A 27802-nucleotide genomic window follows, 5' to 3' on the forward strand; every position below is an offset into this window, starting at 1 on the left:
AGCGACAGCATTGCCAAGTGCCTTCAGGTGTCACTCTGTGCTAGGCATTCTGTGGATATTAACTGATTTCATCTTTAGTTATTCAAGTCCTGTTTTACTGTTGGGCTTGAAAACTAGACTCAGTGACCTTGGGGCTGCACAAATGTCTGTGGCTAAATTAAGATTTGAATTCAGGTCTGACACACTCCATATTTCACGTTCTTCCTGCAGCTCACATGTGAAAAGGTGGGCATGGGGCAGGACAAGGAAAAGAAGAAAAGTTCAGAGAGACTAAGAGAGAATTAAGGAAAGAGAATTAAGGTAACAGCAGAGTCACATCTTTAAAAGAGGGGAAGGCAGTTTCTTGCTAGCCTGCCCCTCTGTTTTCTTTCCTCAAGTCTCACCCCGCCCCACGTGCCTCTCTCCTCATCTGAGAATCAGAAGTCAGAGGAGACAGTGGTGATAAATTTCTAAACTTCTGTTGGACTTTCGGCTCCTCGGTGGGGTTTTAGCTGAGCCAGCGTGGGGAGGTGAATGGCCTGTGGTAGTGGCACGCCCACTGCAGGCAGCTTTGTGCAAAGCCCCTCACGAGCCTTGTGTCACCGGCTGCTCCCTCCCCGCCCTCCCCGGCTGGGTGCTGCTCATGGTCTCCCTGTGCCGGTTAGACGCTGAGTAACTTGCCCCCGGCTCTGCAGCTCTTCGTGATGCTAGGGCTCAAGTTCTTGACCCTTAGGGTTGGTCAGGTACCATGCAGAGGAAGTGAAGAGGCAGGAATACAGTGAGGCTGAGCAGTCTAGGAGTGATGAAGGTGGGGAGAAGCAGCTCTTCCCTCACAGCTCCTGCAGCCCCCCTCCTGCATTTCTGATTGCAGCTCAGAGCTCCACACCTTGCCTCCAAGCCCACCTCGCGAGTGTCTGCTTCCCCCGAGGCAGGCCGTGGGGGAAGGCCCACTTCTCACACTGAAGCGGGGCTGCCCTGGGCCCCTGGGCCCTCCTTCCACCACCTTGTAGATCTAGAGACACACACTTTAATGAGCATGCCCTGACCCTTTGAGGGGCTTCTAGGTTAGAGGGTGGGATGGAACAGTGGAGGTGATGAGGGCGGGAAGAGGAGGTACGGTGTGTACAAGGTGGAGGTGAAACGGGTAGAACTGGTACTGGTGGGATGTGTGGGAGGTTGAGAGAAAGGGAGGATGCTGACTTGGATGAAGAAGTGGATGGTGACGTCACACCAGTGGCTGAAATAAGGAACACGTAAGGAAGAAAGCCCTGTGCGGGTTCTGGCGCACTGCTTTTATAGCTCGCATTTATTAGGTGTTACTGATTTGATGGAATTTTTCCTGGAAAAAGTCACCCTATTTCTTTTATATGATAGCAAGATATAACAGTGTATGACTGTCAAGAATATATAGAGCTTACATATTTTGTTTGGCTCATAAATTCATATTACCTTCCTGTTTCAATAGATTACTTTTTCTCTCTTCCCATCATTCCTTACTTTTTTGCTCACTAGGGGAAGAAAACGCACTTCTTGTCCTCTGTATGAGTGCTTTGGCAGGTTCTTTTGAATTCTTGGGGCCCCAGGTGGAGGGTCACACTTCTCACTGGCGCTCCCCAGGAGCAGAGCAGTAGTAACCCTCCTCATTCCACTTGCACTCTTGAGCGAGCCAGTCTCTTGGTAGACCCGGCTGTGTTGTATCTTGCTTAAGTCACAGGTGAATGAGTTGTCCACTCAGGATGACACAGCAGAGCTGGAAATCGCCCTGATCCTCTCACCCAATCCAGTGCTCTGCCCCCAGCACGCTCCGCGTTAGCCCTGCTGTTCACGGGGGCGGCGGGCTCCCAGGCGCCACCAGGATGCACGGTGGTCAGTGTGTGGTCCCTTCTTTGCCCCCTCGGATCACACAGATGCCCAACATTGGACAGCGGAAGCTGTTGATTCCACGTTTGGAAGCGGGATTCAAATACAATCCATTACTCGGGTGAGTGGTCACGGAAACTTCAGGCCCTTTCTGGCAGGAGAGGGTGGAGGACAAGAGCCGCTGGGCTGGGGGCAGTGAGGTGGCTGCCCAGCCCACCCCATCAGTTTAGAAACACACGTCTGCCCGCTGACGCCGCCTCCCCTGTGGGTCTGCCCCTGGGTCAGAGCGCGTCGGCCGGTGGTTCCAAATCCTGCTCACTGGTTGGAACCAGCTTCTCTCTCACACAGATAGGCCAGCGCTGTTCTGCCGCCCTGCCTTCTCTTCCGCTGAGGCCCCCCCCCCCCCCCCCCCCCGTCCAAGGCCTCAAGCGTGGACTGGAGGGAGAGACAAAGCCTCTGGGTGAGGAGAGGGACGTGGGCCCGGCCTCTCAGAGACCCTCCCCGAGGAGCTGGTGCTACGTTGCTTTCACTTCTTTTGTTACAGCCTTGAAACCATGTTTGGGCTGAGAACTCTGGGAAATACGTAGGTTCCTCTGTCCCTGTTACTCTGACGAACTTTTAGAGACCACGGTCCTTGGAAGCACCTCCCTATAAATCATGTTGAATCCACTACTCCGTAAAACAAAGCCGAGCTCGGAAGTGCCCCTACCCCCGCGCCGCGGTGCAGTTGTCAGAGGCCCCTCTCCCGGCTTCCCAGACGCTCTCCTCCCTGGCCACTCTGCGTCTTAGCCCATGAAACTGAGAAGGGCCGGCGAGGCGACCTGCCCGCAGACCATGTCACCACCCCAGAGTGTCCCAAGCCGGCTCACATGCTCACGTAGATTTCCACTTGGCAGCGCAGATACCTACCAAGGATTAATCCTCCCGGTTCCCAGCAAGACCTGCCCCCACCCCCGTTCTCTTACCTCACTGCCTGTCTCGGGTGCCTATTTAACTTAATGGGCCACAAGCCAGAGATTTTACATTCCCACTAAATGAATAATACAATGGGTGGACTTTTTCTCATTAATATTTAAATGGATTTAGGGTTAGAAGGAAGCATTGAAACAGCTGTAAACAAATAAACTTCAAAACAATCGATAGTCTTAGAAACTTCAGTATCTAAGGCTATGCCCACCTCTGCGCGTGTGTGGGTGTCAGAGAAGGAGAGGGAGAGAGACAGGGTCCTGCTTTTCTCTGAAGGTTTTATAAGTGAGGGGTCTATTTGGCATGGTAACTTTAAATCCTAAAATAAAGAAGGTTTTAATCTTCACACCAAAAAAGGGTAACATTTTCCCAGTCATATGAAGGAAGAATTTCTGATGGCTGCAAAGTAAATAGAAGTTCATGCTGCAAAGTATGGAATGGAATGGTTTATTAATTCACTAAAATTTCTGTATCTCTATAATAGATGCTTATTTAAAGTGTTAATATTTACGTAAGGCAAGGCACAATGGTTTAAATCAGACCTCTTTTGAAATCCTCAGAGCCACTTAATTGCTGTGTGACCTTAAGTAAGTTAGAGTCCCTGTAAGTTGGGGATCATAGTTCCTACCGTAAATGAGTGAATGTATATAAAGCGCTTAGTATGAAGCTTGGCAAAGAGCAAGGGTCGCCTGCTTTTTTATGACTATTTTTGAGAAGGAAAAGTTGGTTGCCTAGAGTGGAATGCTGTTGGTTGTAATGTTGTCGTTTTATCACAAGAGGGCAGTGCTAGCATAGAAAAAGCAGGAAATGCACTTGGTATTAGAAATGGCGAGAAGTTTAACAATGTTGTTCAGCCATTTCATGGGATCAGAGAATTGGGCGCCTCGATAAAGTTCTCTGGCAAATATTAGCCAGATTTTGGAAAACGATCTCTTACTGATTCTCCCTCAAAAATAAAATGTGCTTTTTTTTTTGTAGCCCCTCTTTGTCTCTGCAACAAATCTGTTTTTTAAGCATTGTGTATATGTTTATAAAATCTGAAGGACAACATGTTTCTCCATCACGTGGCTTTGTCTCCCTTTCCCTGTCTTTCTGTTTCTGCCTGTCTGACTGCTCGCTTCATTCTCATTTCACCCCATGATTTTCAGACAGAGAACATTGCCATCATTAGGAAACATTTTCTGAACCCCTTTATTGAGTCAGTAAAACGTGAAAGGTGCCAAGCCCAAAGTGGTTGTTTGTCATCTCTTACTACTTCTCTATGCTCTTTGTTAGGATCTGCTCAGGGGTTATGTAGCATCATGCATCCACATGCTGTATTTAATTTTATTGCCATGTAATTCTTGGTTTGGGCGGGGGCGAGACCCAGCCTCAGTGCAGGACAGACCGGCTCTCACTGCAGTGGGGCCAGCCTCCCTGATTTGGTTATCGGAATGCTAATGCTTCCATTCTCATCGAACCTTTCCGCAGCCAGCTTGCCTGATCTTGTTAAGCTGCATCTAATACTGCTTCCAGAGAAGTGCTCTCAAAGTAACAGGCCTTGTCTTTGCTGTTTGTTAGGAGAAAAACACATTTGTCTTAGAATTATTTTGCCTTCCTGGTTGGCGATAAATCCTTTAGACTGCACATTTGCCCTAATGTCTTGACAAATTCAGAGCCTAGGTTCCATTAAATTTTTATTTTCTAAAAGGACTTGGAGTACTCCATAAATTCCAGGACTATATTCAAGCTCTTGAAATAAACTCAAGAACTACCAAATGGCAAGTATTGCCTATAGGCCTAAAATTTAAATTGTAAAAATATTTGCTTTGTAAAAATTTGTATTTCAGGATCTACACACTTAAATGACCAAGTTATTCCTTGATGTTAACCCAGCATGTATCCAAAACAAAAAATATGTGGCAAGACAATGAACTCTTCTTGAGCCATTTATATGGAAGTGAGTTAAATATGCATAATAAAAATATCTGATAGCCCTTAAAGTTAGAGGGCCATCAAAGCACTTGATGTACTTACCACAGAGAATTCTTCTATTTTATCGTTGTTCTAAATTTCATCAGAATGTCTAACTTGTGTAAATTGGATTTCAGTGGCTGCTTTGTAGACATTACTTGCAAGGCCTATGTTTATTAGCTTGGATATCAGTGACACAGAACCACGGGCTTTCCTAACACCATTCTCATGTTCATACTGTAGTTATGTTTATAATGAAGCAAATAAAATGCCTCATACGAGAATGCCTGCTTTAAGAAAACCCCCGTATACCGTAATTCAGACGTACAAAGCAGATAAATTAAGGGGAGATTAGTTGCAGTACAAAAGGATTCTTTGATTTACAGCAGGATTCGTCAGAAGGGTTCCTTTGAATACAAGCTCCCCCAGAGAGCTGAAGTGTTTTGCAGATCATTCAAACCACTTGACATCCAGACTAGGGGACAGAGAAACTCAGAATTGAAGTGTTGAAAAGCCATCATTAATTGGAGATTAACACAAAATGAATAAGAGATTCTGTTACTTAAGTAGTAGAAAAATATAACTTGCTTTTTTAGAAATGTAGATAGCCATATTTATGTACATGTGTAAAGTCAGGAACAATGTTTTCCATTTTTTATGGAGCACCTACTAGGTGCCAGGAACCATGTAGGACTATCTGCTATCTGTATTGAATTCTGCTAATAATCTTATGAGAAAGATTGTACCCATTTCACAAATGAGGCCCCTGGGAGCGTTCTTCTTAAAGCCTAGGAGTAGTCACTGGCAGAGGTGATTGAATCTAGGTCTACAAGATGCATGTTCTTCTCCCCATGCTGCCTTCAGGGGATTTTCTGAGGAAGCATGGAGTGTGCAGATTCTGGTGCCTGCAGGTGTGTATCATTTGCCTGAGGCTCCCTGCCTTCCGACAGGTTGGTGTTGTCCCCATCTTTGTTAACTTATCTAATACCACCTTTTATGAATGAAGGTAACCAGACTCCACCTATTCCACTGAAACACATCAGTACCAAGATATTGCACATGACTTCGGTTGGTGCCTGGCTGGGCCAGAGGAGGAGAACCTGGAAGCTGGGAGTTGCCCAGGTGGAGGTGGGCGCCACCTAGAGGGCATATTTGGACAGTGCTGGGCAGGAGGTGGGGAGGAAGCAGAATGTTGGAGCGGCAGAGCCCCCAGGTTAGCATGGTGGGGGGCCGAGGCAGGTCTGAGATGATGGGGTACAGCTTGGTGATGGGCAGGGAGGCAGGAAGCAGACCTCGTGATGGAGGTGGGCAGGCTGATGGAGAGGTCTGGTGTTGGAAGGATGCCAGAGAGGAGCTGGGGCCAGGGGGCGCTGTCAGAACAAAGCAGTCTGCCACTTTGAGAAGAATCAGGATACCAGGCAGGTTATCAGGACAGACACACAGAAAGACAGAAACCCAGTTTCTCCAACTGAAGTAAGATCTTCGTTATTAAAACTAGGGCACAGGATCGGAGAGAGGAAAGCAGAAATGCTCATGCGATTCACGGTCTCTGGCTTCTGATTGCTTACATTTCTCCTGATGAGTAAGAGGGTTGGTGCCTCAGCCTGGAATGGACTTGATCCTCTAGGTGAGGGTCAAGTGGACCCCAGTACTGGAACTGGGGAGTCGGGGAGGGCAGTGCCAAATGTTTCATATTTTCCTGGTGATTCCAATCAATCTATAAATTGGCTGATTGAAAGAAGAACCTGTATGGATTAAATTAATACCTTAATCAATCAATCAAATTAATCATTTTTCCTACTGAGGTTTGGAAAGAGGTACTTATATTTCATATAATTTAAGAAGCACGTGGGAGATAATTAGATTGACTAGTTTCTAGTCTCAACTCTCTACTCATTAGCGATGCTTTGGGCAAATGATTGAACATCTTTGAGCTTGATTTTTCTCAACCTATAAAAGAGCAGTAATCCCAACATCGCAGGATTGTTTCAATACCATCAGTCAGAATACCCACAACTTATTAAACATTTCTTTTGAGTCAGGCACTGTGCTGAGCACTTTAAATACATTACCTGATTTAACTGTTGTGAGGAGTAAGTGAAGCATCATTGTCAAGACGCCAGGCCCAGCGCAAGGCGCAGAGTCCCCCAACGCGCACACGTGGAGATCCACGTGTGTATTGATGCATCAGTACTGATGAGTGGGGGATTCAGTGTTTAGAAGGCACGAGAAGGAGTGATCAGGTAGACTGATCAGGTGAGAGAGAGCTGGGTCAGATCAGAGGAAGGAACTGAATGACATTTCAGTAACCTGCCATAGGTAATTCTGTTTCTGAGAGCCTGTCACCCCAGTTCTATAGTAGAATTGGCATCGGGGACCCCGTTGACCTTCCTAACACAATGAAGTCTTCCCACGTGTCGCCCAGGGGATGCTGCACTTAGGATATGTCTGACGCAGAGCAGTCAGTGATCAGCCGGTCTCTGCGGCTACTACGGAATCTCGTTGGGAATACTGGTTCAGCCCAATAGCTCCCCAGGGGTCTCAGTGTAACTTGAGACTCACAGCCGTGTTTGGCTAAACCACTCCCTTGCTCCCCTCAAAGCCAAGTTGGAGACAAGGATTTGTCTGCAAGTGGTCTTTATGGAGGAGACCCCCGGCAGTAAGGGCATGGGGAGTTGAGACAAAGAAGGAGGAATGCCAATAAAAGTGTGTATATAGAGTTCAGCTGTGGGCACCTGGGCTCACTGCTTCTGGGGACCCTCTGAGAAATCATGTAGGGTAGGAAGCCAGGGTATTTGTCCTCCTACTCTCAAGCCTGTTTGGCAGAAGATGCACCTTACAGGGATTAACTGCCCAGCATTTAATCATGGGGTGCCTGAGAAAGGGACCCGCAGGTGTGTATGGGAACTGTCCAGAAAGCTGCAGGTGACCTCGGGAGTAGGGATAGGATGAGGAAGAGGGGTGGGTGGAGCCTGACAGGACTCCAGCAGCATCTGTAAGACCTACCTTCATATTTGAAAACACTGAAGTTTTAAAATCTTCATTTCATATTTGAAAGTCCTCACAATAAATTACGATCTTAATGCAAAACAGGACATTCCTTCGCTGTGGATGTTTTAGTCCTTGCTGATTGCTTTCTTCAGTCTCTACGTCACTGTCAATATTTCCTTTCAGGTAACTTTTCTGAACATTAACCTGCAAATGAGCAGAAAATGAAGTGGTCTGAATAGTCCTCATTTAACAAGTATTGAGACACAAGCAGATTTCTAGAGGATGGGCTAACGGAACAGGAGTAGTAGTGTTACTAGTGTTCAGATACAGACACGTCCAGCCGCAGGCGAAGGCGTGCGTTAAGCGTCTTCACGGGGTTTCAGGCCTGGAACTCTGGCCTGAGAGATTGGACAGCGTAAGAGTGCTCTGCCACACTGACTCACACTTCTCGTGCTGCTTACACTTTTCCTGCCTTTCTGTGTACATACTGATTCTGCTGAGTGAGAGAACATTTGAAGGTAAATGTCTTTATTTGATAATTATTTTCTAAGCACACTGCAAAAACCTGCTGGGAATTCAAATGTAAACAAGGCCTGGTCCCCAGGCACTATTTCTTCCTTGTACTCAGTGATCCCAGTGCCCAAGCCACACTTCCCAGATCCAGTCAGATTTCTAAAAAAATTTGTCCTAAGGTGACTGAGTCTGCTGAAAGTAAAGTTTGAACTTGCAAGCCACACTTCTTTCAGGTGAGGTCTTACAGTCCTCCTTTCAAGACCCTCTCTTGTGTTGGTGACTCCCTGTCCTTACGTTTGAGAGGATCAAGTGTGAAGGAAGAGATGAAGGAAGGAGGGATCCCACACTCAGTTCTGGTGTCTGATGGGAGAGTGTGGGATACTGGAAATGAGCCCAGGTGCTGGATCCAGTGACCAGAGCTGGTGCCCCTGTGCACGGAGGTCCTGCCACACTGAGTGACACAGGAGGACACTTGGCAATATACTCAGTGTTGCTACATGTGATGAGGCAGGGATCGTGTTAAACTCTCTAGGGGAGATCCAAGAATAATTTCAGTCCTTTGTCATTATTGCAAGAACTGCTCACTAGCAAGAAGACAGGCTCATGTGACTTTCACAGCCTGTGTCTTACTTTGTATACCTTTGGGTGACACATGGTGACATGTGTCAGGGATGGGGTGAGAAATGGAGAGGACAACCTAATCCATAAAAGGCTCCCGCTAGCTCACATATAACAGATCTTCATAGTTCTTTCCCTTATACTTTGTGGATGCGGCAGGAGTAATATTTATGGTTCATCCCGGTCAGGTTTTAAAATAGAAATTTACACTGGGAAGAATGAATTAGGCTGAAAGAATTCTTTCCAAAGGGTTCAGATGATAAAAAAAAAAAAAAAAAGAAGTAGGCTAGCGGGGTCCTCAGGCGAACCCGATAGCCTAGAGAATTTGTGAAAGTCTGATTTATCACGATCCATCTTATGTTTTTACTGTAATTTGAAAATCACTCAGAAGTATCAAACTTGCTGGGTATTGATCCTTCAGTTTGGACTGGAATTTGTTTGCAGCTGCCTTTCTGGAAAATTTACTAGCAGGCTGTTGTTACATTTCCCCCTGATCTTTCATTTTCTTCTGAGATATTGATTTTATTTTCCTGAACACAATTTTATATGGTAATATCTGTGCAGAAGCAATTTGCTACGGTTCAAGGAACTGGATTCCTGTGGGCATTTGTCTTAGTTATGTGATTACAGGGCCACTAACTTGATCTTAATAACATTTGCCTATTACCGTGGGTTAGATGCATGAAAGGAAACCTGTGCTTCCTAACTCAGGAGTACCCTTGTGTGTCTCCCTTATCGATAATGCCTTGCAAAACTGATGTCCAGGTGGTTTTGAGTGGCTGTTTGCATTACTTGAAACTAGTTAGTATTAAACCCAGGTATCATCACCATTGTTGCATGCAGAGAGGGCATTACTTTTTTTAGTACACCTTAAAATTTTAAATCATTGATTCAGGATGTTTTATAAACTAGCCACACTGTACCTCATTGGATGCTATTTTTACTCTGTTGTGGCTGTGGGAGGCAGCATGATACAGAAAGCTTGGAATCTCAAGTCAGTCACAGTCAGAATCTGGCTGCATGGCGTGTTATCTGTGTGAACCAGGGCCTTGCGAATCCACTGTTCTCTCCCTCAGTTTCCTCATCGCTTGAAGACAGACTGACACAACAATATCCCTATTCCAGTTTCTTATTTAAATACCATAACTGAAAAAAAAATCATAACTGCACTCTCCCCCTAAAAAACCTGAGTTCCCCTTCAAAAGATTTCCCCTATTTTCTTAAAGCAGATTGTAGTCGTATAAAAAGGTACCCGTTCTACAACAAAACTTGCACAAGACTGCTAGCAGCTTTGTTCGCCAATATCCCCCAACCAGAAACAACCGAACTGTGCACCGACAGGAGAATGGAGAAGCAAACTGAGACATACCCATGCAATGGAAAGCTTTTCACATCAGTGAAAGGAGAAAACTACTGACCCATGCAGCAACGTGGGTGAATCTTACAGGAGTTATGTTGAGCAAAAGAAGCCAGACACCGAAGAGGGAGAGCATGTTGTCAGATTCCTTTTACATGGAGTTTTAATACTGGCAGAATTTCTCTGTGGTGCTAGAAATCAGAACATCGATTGCCCCTGAGAGGAGGGAACTGACTGGAAGGGGGCGTGAGGGAACTTTCAGGGGTAATGCAAACGTTCTATCTTGATTTGGGTGGTGATTACAGGGTGTATATATTTGTCAAAACTTGTTGAACTTTGCAATTGAATCGAGTGTTTTATTGTATACAAATTCATTGACCCTTGAACAACACAGGTTTGAGCTTTGCGGGTCCACTCATAGCAGGGTTTTTCAGCAGTAAATACTATAGCAGTACACAACGTGTGGCTGGTTGAATCTGCTGATGTGGAGGGAGTGGATAGAGAGGGGCCATGAGAGACTCAGATTTTCTACTGCAGCGGGGTTGGCACCCCACACCCGCATTGTTCAGGGGTCAACTGTATACTTCAAAGAAAAGACAACTCATCCATCGGTAAAATGTTTACTTTTCTAATGACCAGTTTTGGAAATTCTCAGGACGCAGTGACCATCTGTACTCTGGGAATTGGGACAGCCTTTGGAGAGTCCATTCTGGACAACACACCCCGCCATGCGACCATCGTCACCAGGGAGAGCAGCGAACTGCTCCGCATCGAGCAGAAGGACTTCAAGGCCCTATGGGAGGTGAGCCCCAAGGCTTCTTCATCAATTAACATGGTTGCAGAGAAGGGGCGCTGCCCCATGGGTAATGGCATTACAGTCAAGCCTTAATGTGTTCTGTTCCGGGCTGGGGGATAGAATTTAATTTTCAAAACTTGTCTTTGAAATGAGTGGTGAAAAAGCCATTGTAATATACAACACCTTCCTTCTTCTTCTTCTTTTTTTTTTCTGTTAAATTTAGTGCTTGCTCAATTTTCTGTAGTTTGACATACCTTATAATTATTTCTTGAATGACCAGAAAGTGTATTATGTATTTTCTCCCTCATATTCCACAGATGTATTCTTAACTGGGGAACAAAATACTTTGACATTTTCTTTGGCATTTTAAACATCCTCACTGACATGTTCCCTGGGAAAGTGGAATGAATGGGGTTAACATCTGCTTCATTTAAATGCTTTTAAAAATGATGAGTTCTGTAGTAAGGTGTGGGGAATGGGAGCCATGAAGATGGCCTGTTACTTGCCAACTTGAAATGCACGGGGGCACAGCGGCGGATGGTACAGCTGATCCTGAGTGGCTTGTGCGTTTCCCCGTAGGATACTGCGCTCATTTACAAGAAGGACGGGGAATAAATCATCTTATATGCAGTGATGGCAAATGGAGCACTTCGAAAGGCCTTTGCATCTTTTACTCTCATTCCTTTTCAGCCCTTCAAGCTTCTGATTTTAACCTGTGGTTGTTCCTTAGCTTTGTCCTCGGCTCAGTAGGTCCAAGTGTTAACCCATTGAGTTGGCAGGCTTCACCACTTGTCCCAGTGTGGCTAAGATTTTAAACTTGAGCTAAAAAGAATTTTGTGTAATCAAATAGTTTCCTCCAGAGCCAAACAAATGACAGATGCATTAAGGGAGCAAACCTGCAGGTGAATGAGTGATGCTTTGCCTTGAAAGTCCTGCAAAGCCTTGGAAGGCCTTAGTGGTGAAACGTGTTACTTTTATTCTTGGCAGTAGTGAATAAATTGCGGGGTTACTTGTTTGAACTATTCCTCTTAGAAAATATTAAAGAGCTCCAACCGCTCTGTAAAGTTCAGAGACAAAAGCGAGTTTTAGGAAGGCAGAGCTAAAGTTGGGTTTGCATGAGGTGTGTGCGGAGAGTTTTTCTGTCAATTAAAAGGGACCAAGCTTGAGGCAAATAAGCCGCTTTTGGGATCTCTCATTTTGAAAGGTAAACTGAAAAGTCCTTTCCAAAGAGAAAATTCGGAAACCTGGTTTAAGAACAAAAACGAACTCCTGCTTGTGATGTATGCCGTCACAACTCCTTTTGTCTGCGATCCTTATTCAAGTTGCTGGTCAAGGATGGTTTGCGGCAATATTTTAAAACTTATTTTAGTTAGGAGGCCTCAGTGCTGTGAAAAAAGTTCCTGAGAACTTGCTACCTGTGAACCGTTCTAAAAATTTATTAAAAAAAATTTCAAACACAGAAAATCAAAAGGATAGTACACTGAGCACCTGTACACTCTCACTTAGTTTGGCAGTTGTTAACCTATAGCTGTATTTGCTTCAGCTTTTTTTTGCTGAACCACTTTAATGTCAATGACAGTCATCATGACTTTTCATTCTAAATATTAGCATATATCTCAAAAAATCAGAATATCCTGCTACATGCCCAAATACCATTATTTCACCTACAAAACTAAACATAATATCCTAATATCTAATAGCCAGTCCACAATTCAGATTTCCACATAAATATCCATAAATAAATTAATCCCACAATTTTCTTATCTGTTTCATTGCAAAGCAGACTCACATAAAGAACCAAGCGGTACGTTTGATTGTTACATCTAAGTCAGTCTCTCTTCCCTCCCTCCTCCTCCTCTCTTTCTGCCTCTCTCTTTATGGGATTGACATGTTAAAAAGGCCAGGTCACTTTCTCTCAAATTCAGAGTTTGTCTGATTGTTTTCTCATGGTGTCTTTTTGTACCCCTACCCAGGGTTTCCTGTAAATGGAAGTTAGAGCTAAAAGTTTGATTAGACCAAGTCAAACATTTTTGGCAGGAAGTCAGAGGTCAGACTGAGTGCAGTAGGATGCTCGTTGACGTCTGGATGCTTCACTAGTTACTGATGCATTTGTTGATTAGTTTGATCTCTTGGTTGGATTGTATCCAGGTATATTTTAGGGCTGTTTTTCACAGCAGTTTGCCTTAGAGGAAAATTATTAAGTAGGCATATTGATGTTGAAGGTGGTCCTTAGTATCTCAAACCTTGCTACGTGGTTTTGTGGCTCAGTGGGTCCAACTCCTCATCTGTAACCTTGGAGCATGATTTCTGATCCCCTCACCAGTGACCTACGTGAACTGAAAAGAATGGAGAGTTTTCAGTCTGACCTCTTATTCTTACCCTCATAGTGAGTAAGATATTTGTAAGAGACATCATTTTATTTACCTGTTCATGCACCAAGTACAGAGTGCAGATTAGGTGCTCGATCAGTGTTTGAACTGGCTGCAGTGACAATGCAAGGAACTCTATTAGCTAGCAACTATGTGAATCAGAACTTATTAATGGGCACACTTGGGCATATACAGTGCCTGGTAATCTTAAGAAATTGTGAAATTCTAAATTACCTTCTGAGTAAAAAAGATAGACTCATGTTTATTCTATGGTTCATTTATTCAACAAATACTTAGTGTCAAGTTTGGCTATACTAGTGAACAAGATTGACAAGGCTCCTGCTCTCTGGGCCAGGGCTTCTATTCTACTTGGAAGAGACAGAAAATAAACTAGCAAGTCGATAATTCTATTTCAGAGTATAATATATCATTATTATTAAGTACATTTTATTTCTAGTCTTTGAATCTGGGTGATCCATTGATGGCACATGTAACACTCATCTGCTGGCAAAATATTGGATAACCAGAACACCTATTCCTTGAACACCTATTCCTTGATCATGTCAGATAATAGAGTTTATAATTCAGCCATTCATTACACTGGTATGTAATAATCTATAAGCAAAATGAAAACCCAAGCTCAGGTTGTCAGCTGATGTCTAAGTTAGATCTGGTAGCCAAGATATCAAAAGGGGGGGCCTGCATAGCTTCAGGGTTCAGATAGAAGCCTCACTGAACCACGAGGTGGCAGAAAGAAGGGCAGCAGGAAGGTGTGCTGGGTACTGCCTCTCCCATCAGCATGGAAAGGGTCTTACTTCGGCACAGTAGGCATTGGATAATCTGAATCATGGATCTAAATTTGCATGTTCATCTCATTTGACTACTTACTTTTGAGGGACGTCATGGTGGCCCATCCTGTGGCAGGCACTCTTAGCGTGACTTTCTCTCTTTCTCTGTGCCCTTGATGTTACTTAAAGTGGTTGAAGGATGAAACACAAGGACTGGAACTGTAAGTTACTTCCTCTAACTCGGAAAATTATGGTTTCTAACCATGAACAGGTACGACAGTCTAAAAATCACTCTTCAATAGGCTGAGCGAGTGGTCTGTTTTAAATCTCACACTTGGGACTTCAGTGGCAGTGGAGGGCTAGGCAGTCCTGCTTCCTCTCCTGACCAAGGCCAGCTTCCTCCGCTGTCTGCAGATACACACTCGGAGAACTACATGTGAGATTTTAAACTCCTGCTCAACCTCATCCCCGATACTCTTGCTTTATGTTGTAAGTCAAATTGGTAGCACCCAGAGTATTTTTTTTAATTGTCATCATAAATGTGACCAGAAGTGTTATTTCAATCACCTCTACAAATACATCAAATAAAATAAATATTCCCCAAGACAGGACTAAGGTAGCAGCTAGAGGCTTTTCTTTGTACCCTCTGTCTTTCTTAATGAAAACTATTTTTCCCCCTCCTTCCTTTCCTTGTTTCAGTTGTCAATTTGTGGTCATAGTTGAGGGTGCTGGCTTGCTTCATCTGAAAGTCAGGTCGTATTTTCTTAGCTTAAGTGAATTACAAGTTTATTCAGAGTTGGTCAGTAATGCTTCCCTCTTTTCACGCCTGTTTGATATTAGAACTTAATAAAAATATTAACCAGGGTAAAAAAAAATCTCAGTTTTCAATAGCGTCTCAGGAGAGAGAGAAAGGAGAAAGTTATGTTTCTGAAATTCATTCAGAAGAAAATTTTAAAGTCTTAGAGTACCATTTCTACTTCTTGGGAATTATAATTTAAACTCGTTCACCCTGGTGGCATTGCGTACCTTCGGGAAGGACGTTAAATGGCAAAGCAGTTAAGTGTAGGCTTGGGAGCTTTAAGCCAGTTATTAGCACTTGATCCAAGACTGTGGACATTTATGAGTGCTGGTGGCTCTTGGAATAAATAAATACCGATTGTCCAATTCCATGCATTTCTTCTCAGCACATATAGTGTAGAAAGGTTGCCAGTGGTTCGCACAATAAGGGGTTTTTTGGTTTCCTCCCTGGCTTTCTGTCTAACGTTGTGTAGAGAGATGCTGTCAGGTTGGCAGCATGTTTTGACATCTCTACCTGAAATATTCCAGGTCCACGCTATTGAATGAAGAGATGAGTCCGGTGTGTTCAGAGAAGCAGATTAGAGAGGCACTCTCCATCGAGCTCATAAAAGCTGCCATTGAGGTCCTGGAGCTAGTGCCTGTTTACCTGTGTGTCAGCTGCATGAGCATCATTCTGGCCCTAAACCTCCCTTCCTTGTGAGCCATGTTTCAGCATGTCCAGAATAATAATGCACGTTTGCAAATAAATTATTTGAAATTTAAAGACAGCGTGAAACTAGAGTCTTTAAAAATAAAAGCAGTGTTTTAAATTTGTGATCTGACCTGTGCCAAGATAAAAGTGGCCTCTTAGCTGTAACAGTTACCCAGAAACAATTGGGGTTTTATTCTAACCAGGGCACACAATACCACAGAGCACCGTTGCTCGGACATCGTGATTGATCCAGGAGTTTGTTCCCCAGATGTGTCTGCGGCCTCGGTGAATATTGTTAACTGACTGAAAATTTATTTTCTGCTTTCTGGAATGTGAAGCTGAGTGTTAAAAATAAGAGCGAAGTGCATCTTTCTGTCACAGGAAGAGGGTGCAGTTTGTAAACAAGACTGTTTCTAAGAGTGATGAATATTGTCAAAGACGTATTTTTACATCTATCTTTATTCCCTAATCTTGACGGAGTGTTTTATTTCTCGATTATGTCAGCTACGTTGGCAGTTGTGGGACTGAAAAGCTTTTTAGTTATTTCTGTTTACTGCCTCTTTTGGACTATGCAGAGAGAAAAAGCCTCTTTCCATGAATAATCTTTCGAGCCACTATGAGAATAGGAATTATTGAAATAGCAGCAGCTTAGTCTTTGCTGATGCACTTTAAAAACCATATTGGAATAATATACCTCTCAGAGGCATCTGCTCCTGCTTGAGTAGATTTGATGTTCCTATCTGTCTTGGGCTGTCAGAAAAATTAAAGCCAAATACTGAAAACATAATATCTCAGAACATAAAATTCTCAAAATCCCTTTGGGTGGGTTTTAATACTTTATTTCGCATGTGAACAATTTCAGGTTGTTTCGCTTTTATATTAATGGTAGGCTTTCAAGGTGGACTGGTATTTCGGATAAATGTTTTGTGGCCTGGGGATGGAGGTGGAATGCATGACCCGTCCTCAGACAGGACCTCCTGGCCTGCCTGTTACCGCCCAGGGATGTACACCCTCTTGTGACGATTAACTGGAGCCTCAGAGCCCCAGAACCTCTTTCTCCCAAGTCGGAGGCCTGCACTTACTTTTGGCAACTTTGGAACTTGTACTGTAGGGTTACTTCCCAGGCCAGAAATTTGCATCAAAGGGCTAAGAAAAATACATCCAAAAATAAACATGAAAGCCAAGACTTCATGCCAGGAACTCCAGCCACACACATCCTGTTGGCTGGTTCTCTTGCCTCTCTCCTCACAGTTCTGCTTCTTTTAAACTGAGCGGAAGCCTGCTCCGGTGACTTGGACCTGATGTCTGCACCAGGGTCTTACTTCTCTGTCCTGAAGCTTTTCCATGGAGTGGCAAAATGATTCAAATCCAGAAAGGAAGGGAATGAAGTTATTAGGAGGTAACTAAAGGTGAAATACACACATGGGAAGTCTTTTGCTGTCGCCTGTGACTGCCTGAGCTTTCCTGGAGGGCCACCAGCCCCGCGTCCTCTCTGTGGACTGAGATCCTCTTAACAGTGACAGATACTGAAAGGAAGTTATCGGCGATGAAGCTGCATTTTGCTGTCCAAATTCAGGACAGCTTCTCACTGGATGTCTGAGAACGTGGAGAAGAAGGCAAAGAAGGACGTATGCCCTACAAGGTCAGAACTGATCTTTTTCTGTTCTTTAGTGGGGAGATATTATATGTCACAGTTTGTGGTTTGGCTTGAGGAATTATACTCTAAAACATCTCTGGCTTTTCTAATTATGTTCCACCAGACCTAACTATGTACCACGGCACTGGCGTAATTTGATTTCATCTTTATTGGTGTGTGCTGGGGGGGAGGGGGTCTGTGAGGGGGAAGGGGAGGGGTGTGGGGGGTGGCAGTTCATCTTTTTCTGATAGTGAAGAATATGTTTGTTTAGCCTGATGATCTTAAATGTTTTTGGAAGATAAACAAAGATATTTGTTCATAAGTAGGCAGCGTTACACTGATCACATTAATATTAAATATATGTATTTATCTGGTGAATGGCCTAAGTTAAAAATGAATTTGGGGCAAGGAAACAGATTGAGAATGATGGAATTTCACCTTCTGGACGCCCAGGAGGTCTCTTGCCTGCAGCTTCCAGACTATGTGAAGTCCTTAGTGTTTATGAGAATTCTGTTACATTATTGATGACTCCAAGTCCTACTAGCTCTAAAAGCCATGATCTCACTGCTTCTCAAAAGATGATCAGGGGGTCTGAATAGATCAAGGCTTGGCTGGCAGGTGCCGGGAATGCCCAGATGCTGCAGGCAGGCCAGTTGATGGGATGCTGTAAGCCACAGTGTCATTCCTTCCCAGCTGGTGCTCCTTTGGGCGTTCATTTCAGGAGCATGCAGTGGAGACTCAGGTGTTTTAGGAGTTGCTGTTGGCAGAGGTTTTGAAATGCCTCCCCTGGGTGTGCATTTGCCCGCACACCATGGACCACCCGCCACCCTCTCCCTGCACTGGAACCTCGCAGTGGCGTCTTCCCTCCGTCAGCTCACCTACTGGCCAGCATGCCTGCTAAGGAGCTGCTCGACTCCATGCTAATTGGTGCCACTTTGAAAATTTCATTTCTAGAAGCTTCTGTCATATTCAACAGAGTTGGCTCCCACCACGGGAAGGTGCAAAATGCACCGTGTCAGTCTTTCTGGTTCGCTATCTAGTGGGGAAGACAGACAGGCATGAACACGAATCACCCTGATACCAGACAGACTGAAAGGCGCTATAAGAAAAATACAGGGTGCTGTGGGACACGTAGGGGAGGGCAGGGGGAGATTCATTTCCATCCAGGCTATCATTTCATCCAAAGACGGAGAGATCTGGTGAATTCTTGTGTGGCTAACCAGGCTGTTTTTCAGCATCCCTAAAGGATTGGGGGGTCTGTTGACCAAATTACAGCATTTGAGGCAGCCTTGTCCCAAGGGACTGACCACCCAGAAGAGGCAGGGCTTCCTCACTTGTGTTGTGCTGCATTCTGCCTCCTCCTCATGTCCTGGGCCCCTGGGCCCCTGGGCCTGTGGGCAGGCTTGGTGAGGGGTCTGCCAGCCCTCCGAGGGTGTCATGTGTTCTGCTTCCAGACGCCTGGCTTTGTGTTTTGTTTGTTGTTCAGTCATCATCTGGACAAATCTGCTCTGAGGTTTAACGAGTCCCCTGGGCAAAGGCAGTTCTAGTTGGGCAAACTTTTAAGAACTTGAGACTTTCAGACGGAACTCGTGGTATGGGCCGGGGATATTGTTAAGCTCTTTATGTGTCAGGAGCCCTGTGGTCATGGGACTTTCCTGCTCTCATCAGGCCAAATTCCACTACTCTGTAGTCTGCAGGCCACTGCGGAGAGGTTAGGGCACAGTCACTGGGGCAGGGAGTCTGACGCCGAGGAAGGAGCAGCAGAAAATCCTGTCCCTAATTCGGCAGGTCTGAATCCCTGCAGTCTTGCCCATGGTTCATCTCCCTGACCTCAATGTTTTGAGCTGTCTCGCTCAAACCAGTAAATACAAGACAGACCTTCTGAAGGCTATTGATGTGGCCGAGTGGTCTAGCCTAAAATTCTGATCTATTCCTGGTTTAACCCAACTTTACTGAATGACTTTTTGGAGGAGTCTCTAGTGTCCTGGGCCACCTATGTCTATGTGTGAAACAAAGACACCTTTACTTAAATCCCGCCTTGCTGACAGCAGTGGTGCAGTGGTCCGAGTTAATGCTGGATGTTAGGTGCTTTATGAGTTGAAACCTTTAGTGACCTCCCTCATCTTTTGGCTTGCAATTTCAAGAAGACAGAGCCGCAGGTTGTGTGAATGGAGAAGTTAAAGTATAGGCAACAGTTCATAGTGTATCTACATATATTACTTGAAAGGCAAGAAGAACTTTGGTATCTTTCATCATGTGTCGCTGTAATTCAGTGATACAGATGATCAAAAAGAAAAGCACTCTAAGAAAGATAGGTTGAGATCAGATCAGGGGATGGAGATTAGGAAGGCCAACATCTGGGCTTGCTGGGAATCAGGGAACATGAAATCCCAGAGCGCTGCTTTCTGTGAAACAGACCAAGAAACCTGGAAGCTGAGAGATTCTGGGGCTGAGAGAGCCCAGAGCAAGAGGCCAAATGTTGCTTGCAGACTGACCCAGAGGAAACTAAGGACTGTTATAAACATGCTCAGCGGATTGATCCACTTCGTTTCTCCAGGATGTGAAGGCCTACGGGTCTTTATCAATTGGGACTTTCAGTGGGGGCTCTGCTGATGCTGGGGTAGCAAAGGTTACTCAAGGCCGTCAAGCCTGGGACCTTGGGTCATAGAAGGCATAGGATGTTCCACAGCACTCTCTCATCTGTGTCCTCCTGGGACCTGGGGGAGTCTCCTCTGATCTCATGTAAGAGGCAGGTGAGCGCCCTAGAGCATCCCGCTTGAGGGGTCCATGACACGATCTGAAAAGAGGGTCCATAACTTTCATCGTAATTCCTGTTACCCTCATGAAGTATAAGGACCATTTTCCGTAGAATCAAAAGGACACAGACCAGGTTATACAGCCTGTTCCTCCTTTATGTGGGAGAACATGAACAGTTGATTAACACGTCTTTACAGAATTTATGATGGTGAGGATGGAGATAGAAAAATAATTTTTGTTGTAAGGCTGACATTGGTATCCAGAAACACTTTTTGTACTGAAAAAGACAATTAGAAAAAAAATAAAATGCCAAGTTCTAGCTCAAAACAGAAAGGCATTGCACTGAGATTTTCTACCAAAGCCTGTTTTCAAGTAAGTGTTTCTAACTTACAGATCCATTGCCCCTCTAAATAGAGCACATCTGAGTGTTTTGTATTCAATTCCAAAATGATTGAACTTTAATAATTTTTCATGGAAGTGTGGTTTTGTATTTGTATCTCAGTACCATACCTTTCCCCTGAAGACAGTCCACATTTAATAATGCTCATATAACTAACTGAACAACTTCAGACAATGGTACTTTTAAAAATTAGTTATATATAACATAGCCCATCATACAAAGTAAGAACTGTATTTTTTATTTTAGAAAGTTGACTTATTGAGATTAGATAATGCATGCATTTGGTAAAAAAAAAAACTTTTTTAAGTCAGCAGGGTGTATATAATGAAAAATGTATTTTTCTTTCACCTCTGCCCCCAACCACCAGCTCCCTTTTCTAGCAGCACCCCCTGGATTTTGGCATCTTCTGTAGAGTATTTTATATAGAATATTCACTTTAATTGGTTATTGGCCAAGACTTCGAAAGCTGATGTTTGACTCTTCTTCTCAACCCCTTGAGAAAGAAGGAAAAAAATGTTTAAAATTTCTAAAAGTATCAAGACACTGTGAATTGCAGTCTTCACACAGATTGACCTTAACGTACCTGCCCAGGGTTTTAGTTTACTTTCTCCTTTTGCTTTTCTGTTTCACTAAATTCCGACAACTTGACTCTCCTGATCTTTGTCTGATCTTTTAAATTTGAGAACATTATTGCAAAACATATATGTCAAACAGAAGATTCTAACCAAGCACGTAATAGTCTTTGCAGTATAATTTTAATTTTTAGTTATTAAGAACCAGTAATTTTGTTGAAAGTTCAAACTAGGATATATAATAGTATTAAATGTGTAAGAAATATAAAAATAATACTTCCTTTAATTTGAATAAAGATGTTTAGTTATTATGACTATGGGATATCACTTTGATATCATGCTGTAAATAATACATAGGAAATTCTTTTGGCATTAATTTTATAAGATGTTATTCCTGTAAATAACCCTCTGTCTTCTGCATTTCCTGGGTTGATGTATATGTACCAATCAAGGCAAGCATCCCTTATGGTGTAGATGACCTTGCTTCCATGGCCCTTGAGAGAATAAATATTTATGTTGACAGTGCAGCTGCCATGAATTGAGTTCATAAAATTGGGTTTGGGTATTTTAATCTGATGTATTATTCTTGCTTGATTTCATTGTGCTGTCTATGGTTCCAGGGCTATAAATCAGGGGGAGTGTTTGCCCACAAAGGAAAAAGAGAGTGGGAGTAATATGAAACATGGCCTTTGTTTTTATTTAAAGTATTTTCTTCACTTGGGTACCTGTTTTCTTTCAGCTGCAAGTTCCCAGGATCTTATCATTAAAAAAAAAAAAAACAGGTTTATGATGATTTGAGCTAAGGGGTAGCAAAAAGCTCATAAAACTAAAATGTGAAATAAGAGTGAGAGGGGTGTGGTAAAAAGAAACCTATTTTTTTTTTAATGCGCGAAAGTAGGACATCGTATACAAATTCGGACAATACAGGCAAGGCTGACCACACAGTTTGTGGGGCCCAGTACATAATAAAAATGTAAGGTCCCTTACCCAGAGGTAAAAAATGTCATTAATGGTACTAAAATATAAAGCTTTTTCCTTTTTTCTTCATTCTCTATCTGAACTCATCATATTTCTTATTTGCCATTTACAGTTGTTCTAAGTAAAGAAAAATATTAAACATTTAAATTATCAGCACCAATTTTCCGTTTACCTTTCTGTGGTGCAAGGCCAGTTTTAAATGCAAAAATCAGAACATTTAACTTGTATGTGGATTCCCTGAAATGACATACTTTGTATTTCCTAGTTCATACATGCATAGGCGTTTCATCTTTACCCAAAGAGCAGAAACCATGCATAAAGCTAATTCAGCTGTTTTTATTTCCATTCTTGTTGCACACACCTTCTACCCACACTCTCTCTCTTCAGCCTACAGGTGAGTAAGGAAGGACTGGAAGGAGAAGGACTCTGGGTTGCCCTAGCTTTCCTTTCTCTTTGTCATGATTTTCAGCGTCAGTGGTTGGCTAATACAGGGAAGCAATGTGGATAAGAAGGGATATGATAGAGTTCCTTTGTCAGTACCACTGCACTCCTACTATGTTCAGAGCAAGTTCTGGTTAGCACAGAAAAAGGGGACTCGGGCTGGCAGCACCAGAATTTACTCACTGGAAGATGTTACATGCATACCTTGTACTTGTCTTGGGTCACGCTGCACTCCCCTGCGTCGTGAGTCCGCCAGATTCTGCCCTCATGAGGCACTGTGGATGCTGTGCGTCACTGGGACATCGGGGAACAGCAGACATGCATATCCACTCTCTCCTTTGTTCATACACATGCTCCACTGTCCCATTGGACTTCACTTAGCAAAACACGTGTTCAAAGAGAAAAGTATTAAGAACTTCAGGATGGTGGCAGCAAAGCATTAAGCTGAGTGTGTGGGACTTTCCTGAGCCTGAGTGTGGGGCCCCATGCCACCTCACAGGTCTCATGCCCATGGACCAGCCCTGAGCGTAGAAATGCAGGAAATGGAAAGTGCGTTTCTTCCTTTCCCCTCCCCACTCACATTCCCGGCTCCTCTCCCCAGAGGAAGTGACGTGGTTTCTTCAGTATACGTGTCAGATGCATAAAGATGGGCATAGCTGTAGATAGATTTGTACCCACCCTACAGAGTGGTAGATAAATGCAACCCCAGATTCTTTCAGCTCTTCCAATCGAGAGGTGGAGTCTGCTTTCCTCTTCTTGACTCCAGACTGGCCCTGAGATGTGCTTTGACCAGCAGAATGCTATGGGAGTGGCTTTGACTTTGCGTGTTGGCCCATAGAGGCCCTGTAGTTTCATTGGTGTGCTCTGGGAGTGCTTCCTTCGTTGTGTGAAGATGCCCGAGATGAAGAGCCACGTGGTCCATTCCAATCACTTCAGCCATAGCAGCCGAGGCCCCAGAGAATCAAGTCCAGTGAGCCCCACCCAGCCCCCGGCCACCCTCCCAGCTGACTGCAGCCACCTGCGTAAGCCCAGGTGACACCACAGAAGACTCCCCCAGGAACCCAACAGAACTGAGTAATAGTCATTGTAAAATGATGTCGTTAAGTTTTGGGATGGTTTGTAATGAGTAATAACGATCTAATGGTGTATGCATTAAAAACATTTAAGCTTACGTACTTCCATAAATGGAATTGCATTATTCATATTGTCTGTATCTTGCTTTTTTCCCATTTAGAGACCCTTCTGTCTCAGTCCAGTCAGATTAGCCACATTATGCTGCAGAGTTTTCCACTGGCTGGATTCCTATAATTGAACCTATTCCCCTGTTGACAGTTATGTAGGTTTTGTTCTCATAAACAGCGCTGCAATGTACATTCTTACATAGGTATCTGAGTGTACTTTTGTGGAGTAAGTTCTTACCTATGGAATTACATGGACATTATATGAAATTTAAAATCTGAGGAATATTTTCTAATTATGCTCCAGAAAACCAAGACCAATTTACACTCCCTTCAACAGTGTATGAGTATACTTCTTTTATCATTTCTTCAACACTGATTTCGAAGTTTGAAAAATTTATCAGGGAAGAGAAAAGTTGTCTTATTGTTGTTTTGTTTCCTTAATCATGAATGAGAGTGAGCATCTTTTAAAATACTTTTCTAAAAGTTGTAGTTTTAATCTCTGAATGGCTGGTTCATATCCTCTGTCAGTAGTCTGCTGGGTTGTATGTATAACTAAGATTCTAAGAGCTCTTTGTAAATTAAAGAACTGTCTCCCTTTTTTTACCATGTGTATCAAGATAGCTTTTCCAAGTTTCTGTTAGAGATACATTTTGTGACCAGGCATTGTTAACTGGAAAAACATTTCCTGACTTGCTTTCTGATTTTCTTCCTCAAGACATTTCATTCATTAATTTTTTTCTCTAATCTCTTTCCCTTGAACTATGCCCTAGTTACACATCCCTAAAGCCATGTTACTGTAAACAAAACATTTTAAAAGGCATTTTGTCGTCTACCACTTTTCCTGGAAATTTTAAAAATTTATCCATTTAATATTGTCTTTATCCTCTGGCTACTGGGGGGCTGCTCCTTCAGGAAGCTAATCCCAAATTAGTTGGTTGCTGAATCTGTTGGTTGCCAAATACCGTTCCCAGCAATAATTCATCCTTATCTATTTGGAGAAAACTAAAAGGAAGAATGCATTAAGAAATTTTATCACATGCTGTTTTTCTTGGCCAGATCAATGATAGGCATTTGGTACATGGTCCCTTATTCTCTTTACAGATCAGATACTTTTTGTAGGGTTGAAGCTAAAAATCCTGGGTAAAGAGATGAAGTAATTCCACTTTCATGCCCGGATTTGATCATTCCCAGGTGCTCAGTGTGTTGTCCATCAGTGGTTCTAGAAAAACGGGATCTAACTATGTGTGGAAGACAGCACAAGCAGCTTCAAAAACCTCAGGGGAAAGAGCAGTTAAGACAAGGTGTGTATTTTGAAGGTGGAGGAAGATAACTACTCAGTTAAAAGCCTGATTTGGAGACTAATGCTAACACGCGGGTGGAAGGTGCTAGCAAACAGTACAACAGAGTTGGTGAGATCCTCTTTCAGAAAAGCTTACAAACTTTAAAATGTACAACAATCCCCCATAAATAAATGTTTGTTTGTTTACAAAAAAATGCAAACAGCTTTTAACCAATATGGGAAATGAGAAGCTCTTCAAAAGATTGATTTTCAGTAAAGGGAAGTAGTCTTCCTTTAAACATCAATATTTCGAAAATAATTTTTATAAATTTATGTTCTCCCATTTTGTCTTAAAGGAAAACAAAATTTAACATTTTACCTAACACGATGACTATGTCATCCTTATGAGTTTGTGATTTTATTCTCTGCTTCAGTTGGCTGATGCCCTCAGAGGCCTCTGAGCTGTGTAGGAGTTTTTGCCATCACATCAAAAGGCACCAGTATATTATGGAATTCTGTAGTTTTCCTGTTTTCCCCCTTGTTCCAAATTGCCAGCTCTGAGTGTTCACTGAAGTCAGTGTTCTTTTCTGTAGAAACCCCCTCTCTCGCCCTTCCCTAGAGTTTTTTCTCTGGCAAGACTGGGGAACAATATGGCCACTCTTTTTATTCTTTATTTTTATTTTTAGTAGGGGGAGGTGATTAGGTTTACTTATTTATTTATTTGTAAGGAAGTACTGGGGATTGAACCCAGGACCTCGGGTATGCTAAGCATGCACTCTGCCACTTGAGCTATACCCTCCCCACCGGCCGGTCTTTATAGCACAGCGTCTAAAGCGAGAGTAAATCAACCTGAAGAAGTGAGTTGCACGCACACTTGTAACAGTGCCTTCTCCCAGCTGTGATATGTGAAATAAACGTCCCATTTGTTTTGCTGGCTTAGGCGACTTATGGGCAGCTCTTCATTATGTTCAGATGGGTTAGGAGATCTGTACTAGAGACCTCAGGTTAAGTGATATATGCCTGAAGTGATTTAAATCTTTGTAGAATATCATTTCTAAATTGTTCATCAAACTGCAAACACAGCCTGTCCTGATATGCAAGTTCATTAATGAATAGAGAGGGCAGTTTCCAGGGTGGGAAGCACATGTCTTGGGTCTTACACTTGGGTCGAAATGAGATTTTGCTTTTTCCTGGCCGTGTGATATTGGGCCAGAGGTTACACCCCAGTTTTCTCACCTATAAAATGAGATAAAACATAGCTTGTATTGTAAGTGTGTGAGTGTCTAGCATGTAGGTAAACATTGAGTGAAGGAATTTCATTAAATGATAGTAACTTTAGATATATATAATTTGGTATTAACTGAAATATGTTTTATGAGTATAAATTATTAAATACATTCTCAATGTTTATGATAAATTAATCTATTATTATTGATATATAAATATATAATTATAAATTGCTTTACAAACTCCCCACACAATTCTATAATAATAATATCTCTTAACCATTCTCCATTCTCAGTTCAGAAGTCAGATTCACAGTGGCAGTGGAAGACTGGGGTCATGAAAGAGCTAAGACTATCCAGTTTTTCATTCTCCTAAAGTTTCCCGTTTTCAGATTGGAATGTGGGTCTAGGGCTGGAAAGAGGAAGAGATGAGCATCTTTCTTCCCAGCTCTCTGTGACCTTTAATGAAGGTGATCCAGATCTTCTGAATAGAAGTGAAAGGTGGGGTAACTCCTGACCCTTTGTAATGGAAATATACTCTCCAGGCAGTGAACCATGTCACATCAGGGTGTAGAATCAGGCTTATTTGAAAAATGCAAATTGCCAAATGGTGAACAATCTTGGCAACAAAAATTTTCACAGTAGCTTTTTTTGGGTGCCAAAAACTTCTCATGTGGACACACCGACTTGTGCTTACCTACACTGAGTTCTACACCAATGACTATCACTTCTAGGAGATGTGCCAGAATAAGCTGAATGGGGATTAGGTCTCTGTTTTTTTGAGGCTGGAGGTTTGGTGCTTTGAAACCACGAGAAGCCACCTGGGTATGGGGTTGGTGGAAGGGGCACTTGGTTGTCACTCTTTGTTACATGATGGTGTCTCAGATGGGAGACAGTAGTGTAAACTCACAGCCTGATCTTCCTCTCCGAAGCTGTGATTAAACATGCCCTGTTTGGGCGTTGCCTGGTGGATGAGAATAACAACACAGCTTGGGTAGGAAGGGTATTGTCCTGAGGTGTGGCATCCTTTGACTTCCTCCCCCGAATGGAGCATTTCCTGCTTTCCAGCTGGATGATGAGTCATGTGAAGAGCCCTGAGGATGTGACACAGGAGACCACTCAGGCCATAATTATTTGAATGGCATGGATGACAAATTGCTTTCATGCGCGCATATCTCATCCAGGTAGAGCCGGGAAGTGCAAGAAGGGCTGGAAATAGCTCCTGGCTACACAGGAGCGTCTTTGATGCTAGTGCTTTCAACATCCGAAAGGGCCGCATCAAAGTAATGTTTACCAGCAGTCTCATTGCAGATCTGAACATTCTGGTGCTTGTTTCTATTTCTTGTGATTCTTGGCAACTGAGAAGCATTGTTGGAGTTCATCCAGAGTAGGAGATTCATCAGGGGTTTGGTACATGCCTGAGATAGACCTCTGTATGCTTTAGTGGCACAAAGAAACATGTGGCCAGGAGAACCGTCAGGCAAGAACACTCCCTGGGGTGTGTGAGGAAGATGGCTCATGTCGTGTGGTAGACTCTGTTCTTCTAGAATGTGGGCATTAGCATTTATTATATGTCAAGACCCTTGTTAAGTACTTTTACATGCTATTTTGTTTAATCCTAACTATGACTTAATGAAGTAATAATAATAAATA

General features: G+C 43.3%; 1 protein-coding gene across 7 annotated transcripts in view; it reads left to right on the plus strand.

Annotated features, from left to right (window-relative positions):
- Positions 1-27802, plus strand: part of RAPGEF4 (Rap guanine nucleotide exchange factor 4) — a 272690-nt gene that overhangs the window by 52955 nt on the left and 191933 nt on the right. For 5 of the 7 annotated variants that reach the window (XM_072961173.1, XM_072961166.1, XM_072961165.1 and 2 more), the window contains one exon: positions 10893-11039. In XM_072961173.1, coding sequence (XP_072817274.1) covers positions 10893-11039 — 147 coding nt within the window. Of the gene's footprint in view, positions 1-10892; positions 11040-16939; positions 17322-27802 lie in introns of those variants that run through there. The other 2 variants (XM_006213935.4, XM_015247709.3) reach the window with 2 other exon arrangements.

Source organism: Vicugna pacos, chromosome 5, assembly GCF_048564905.1.
Source record: "Vicugna pacos chromosome 5, VicPac4, whole genome shotgun sequence".
In the NCBI taxonomy this organism is placed as follows: Eukaryota; Metazoa; Chordata; class Mammalia; order Artiodactyla; family Camelidae; genus Vicugna; species Vicugna pacos.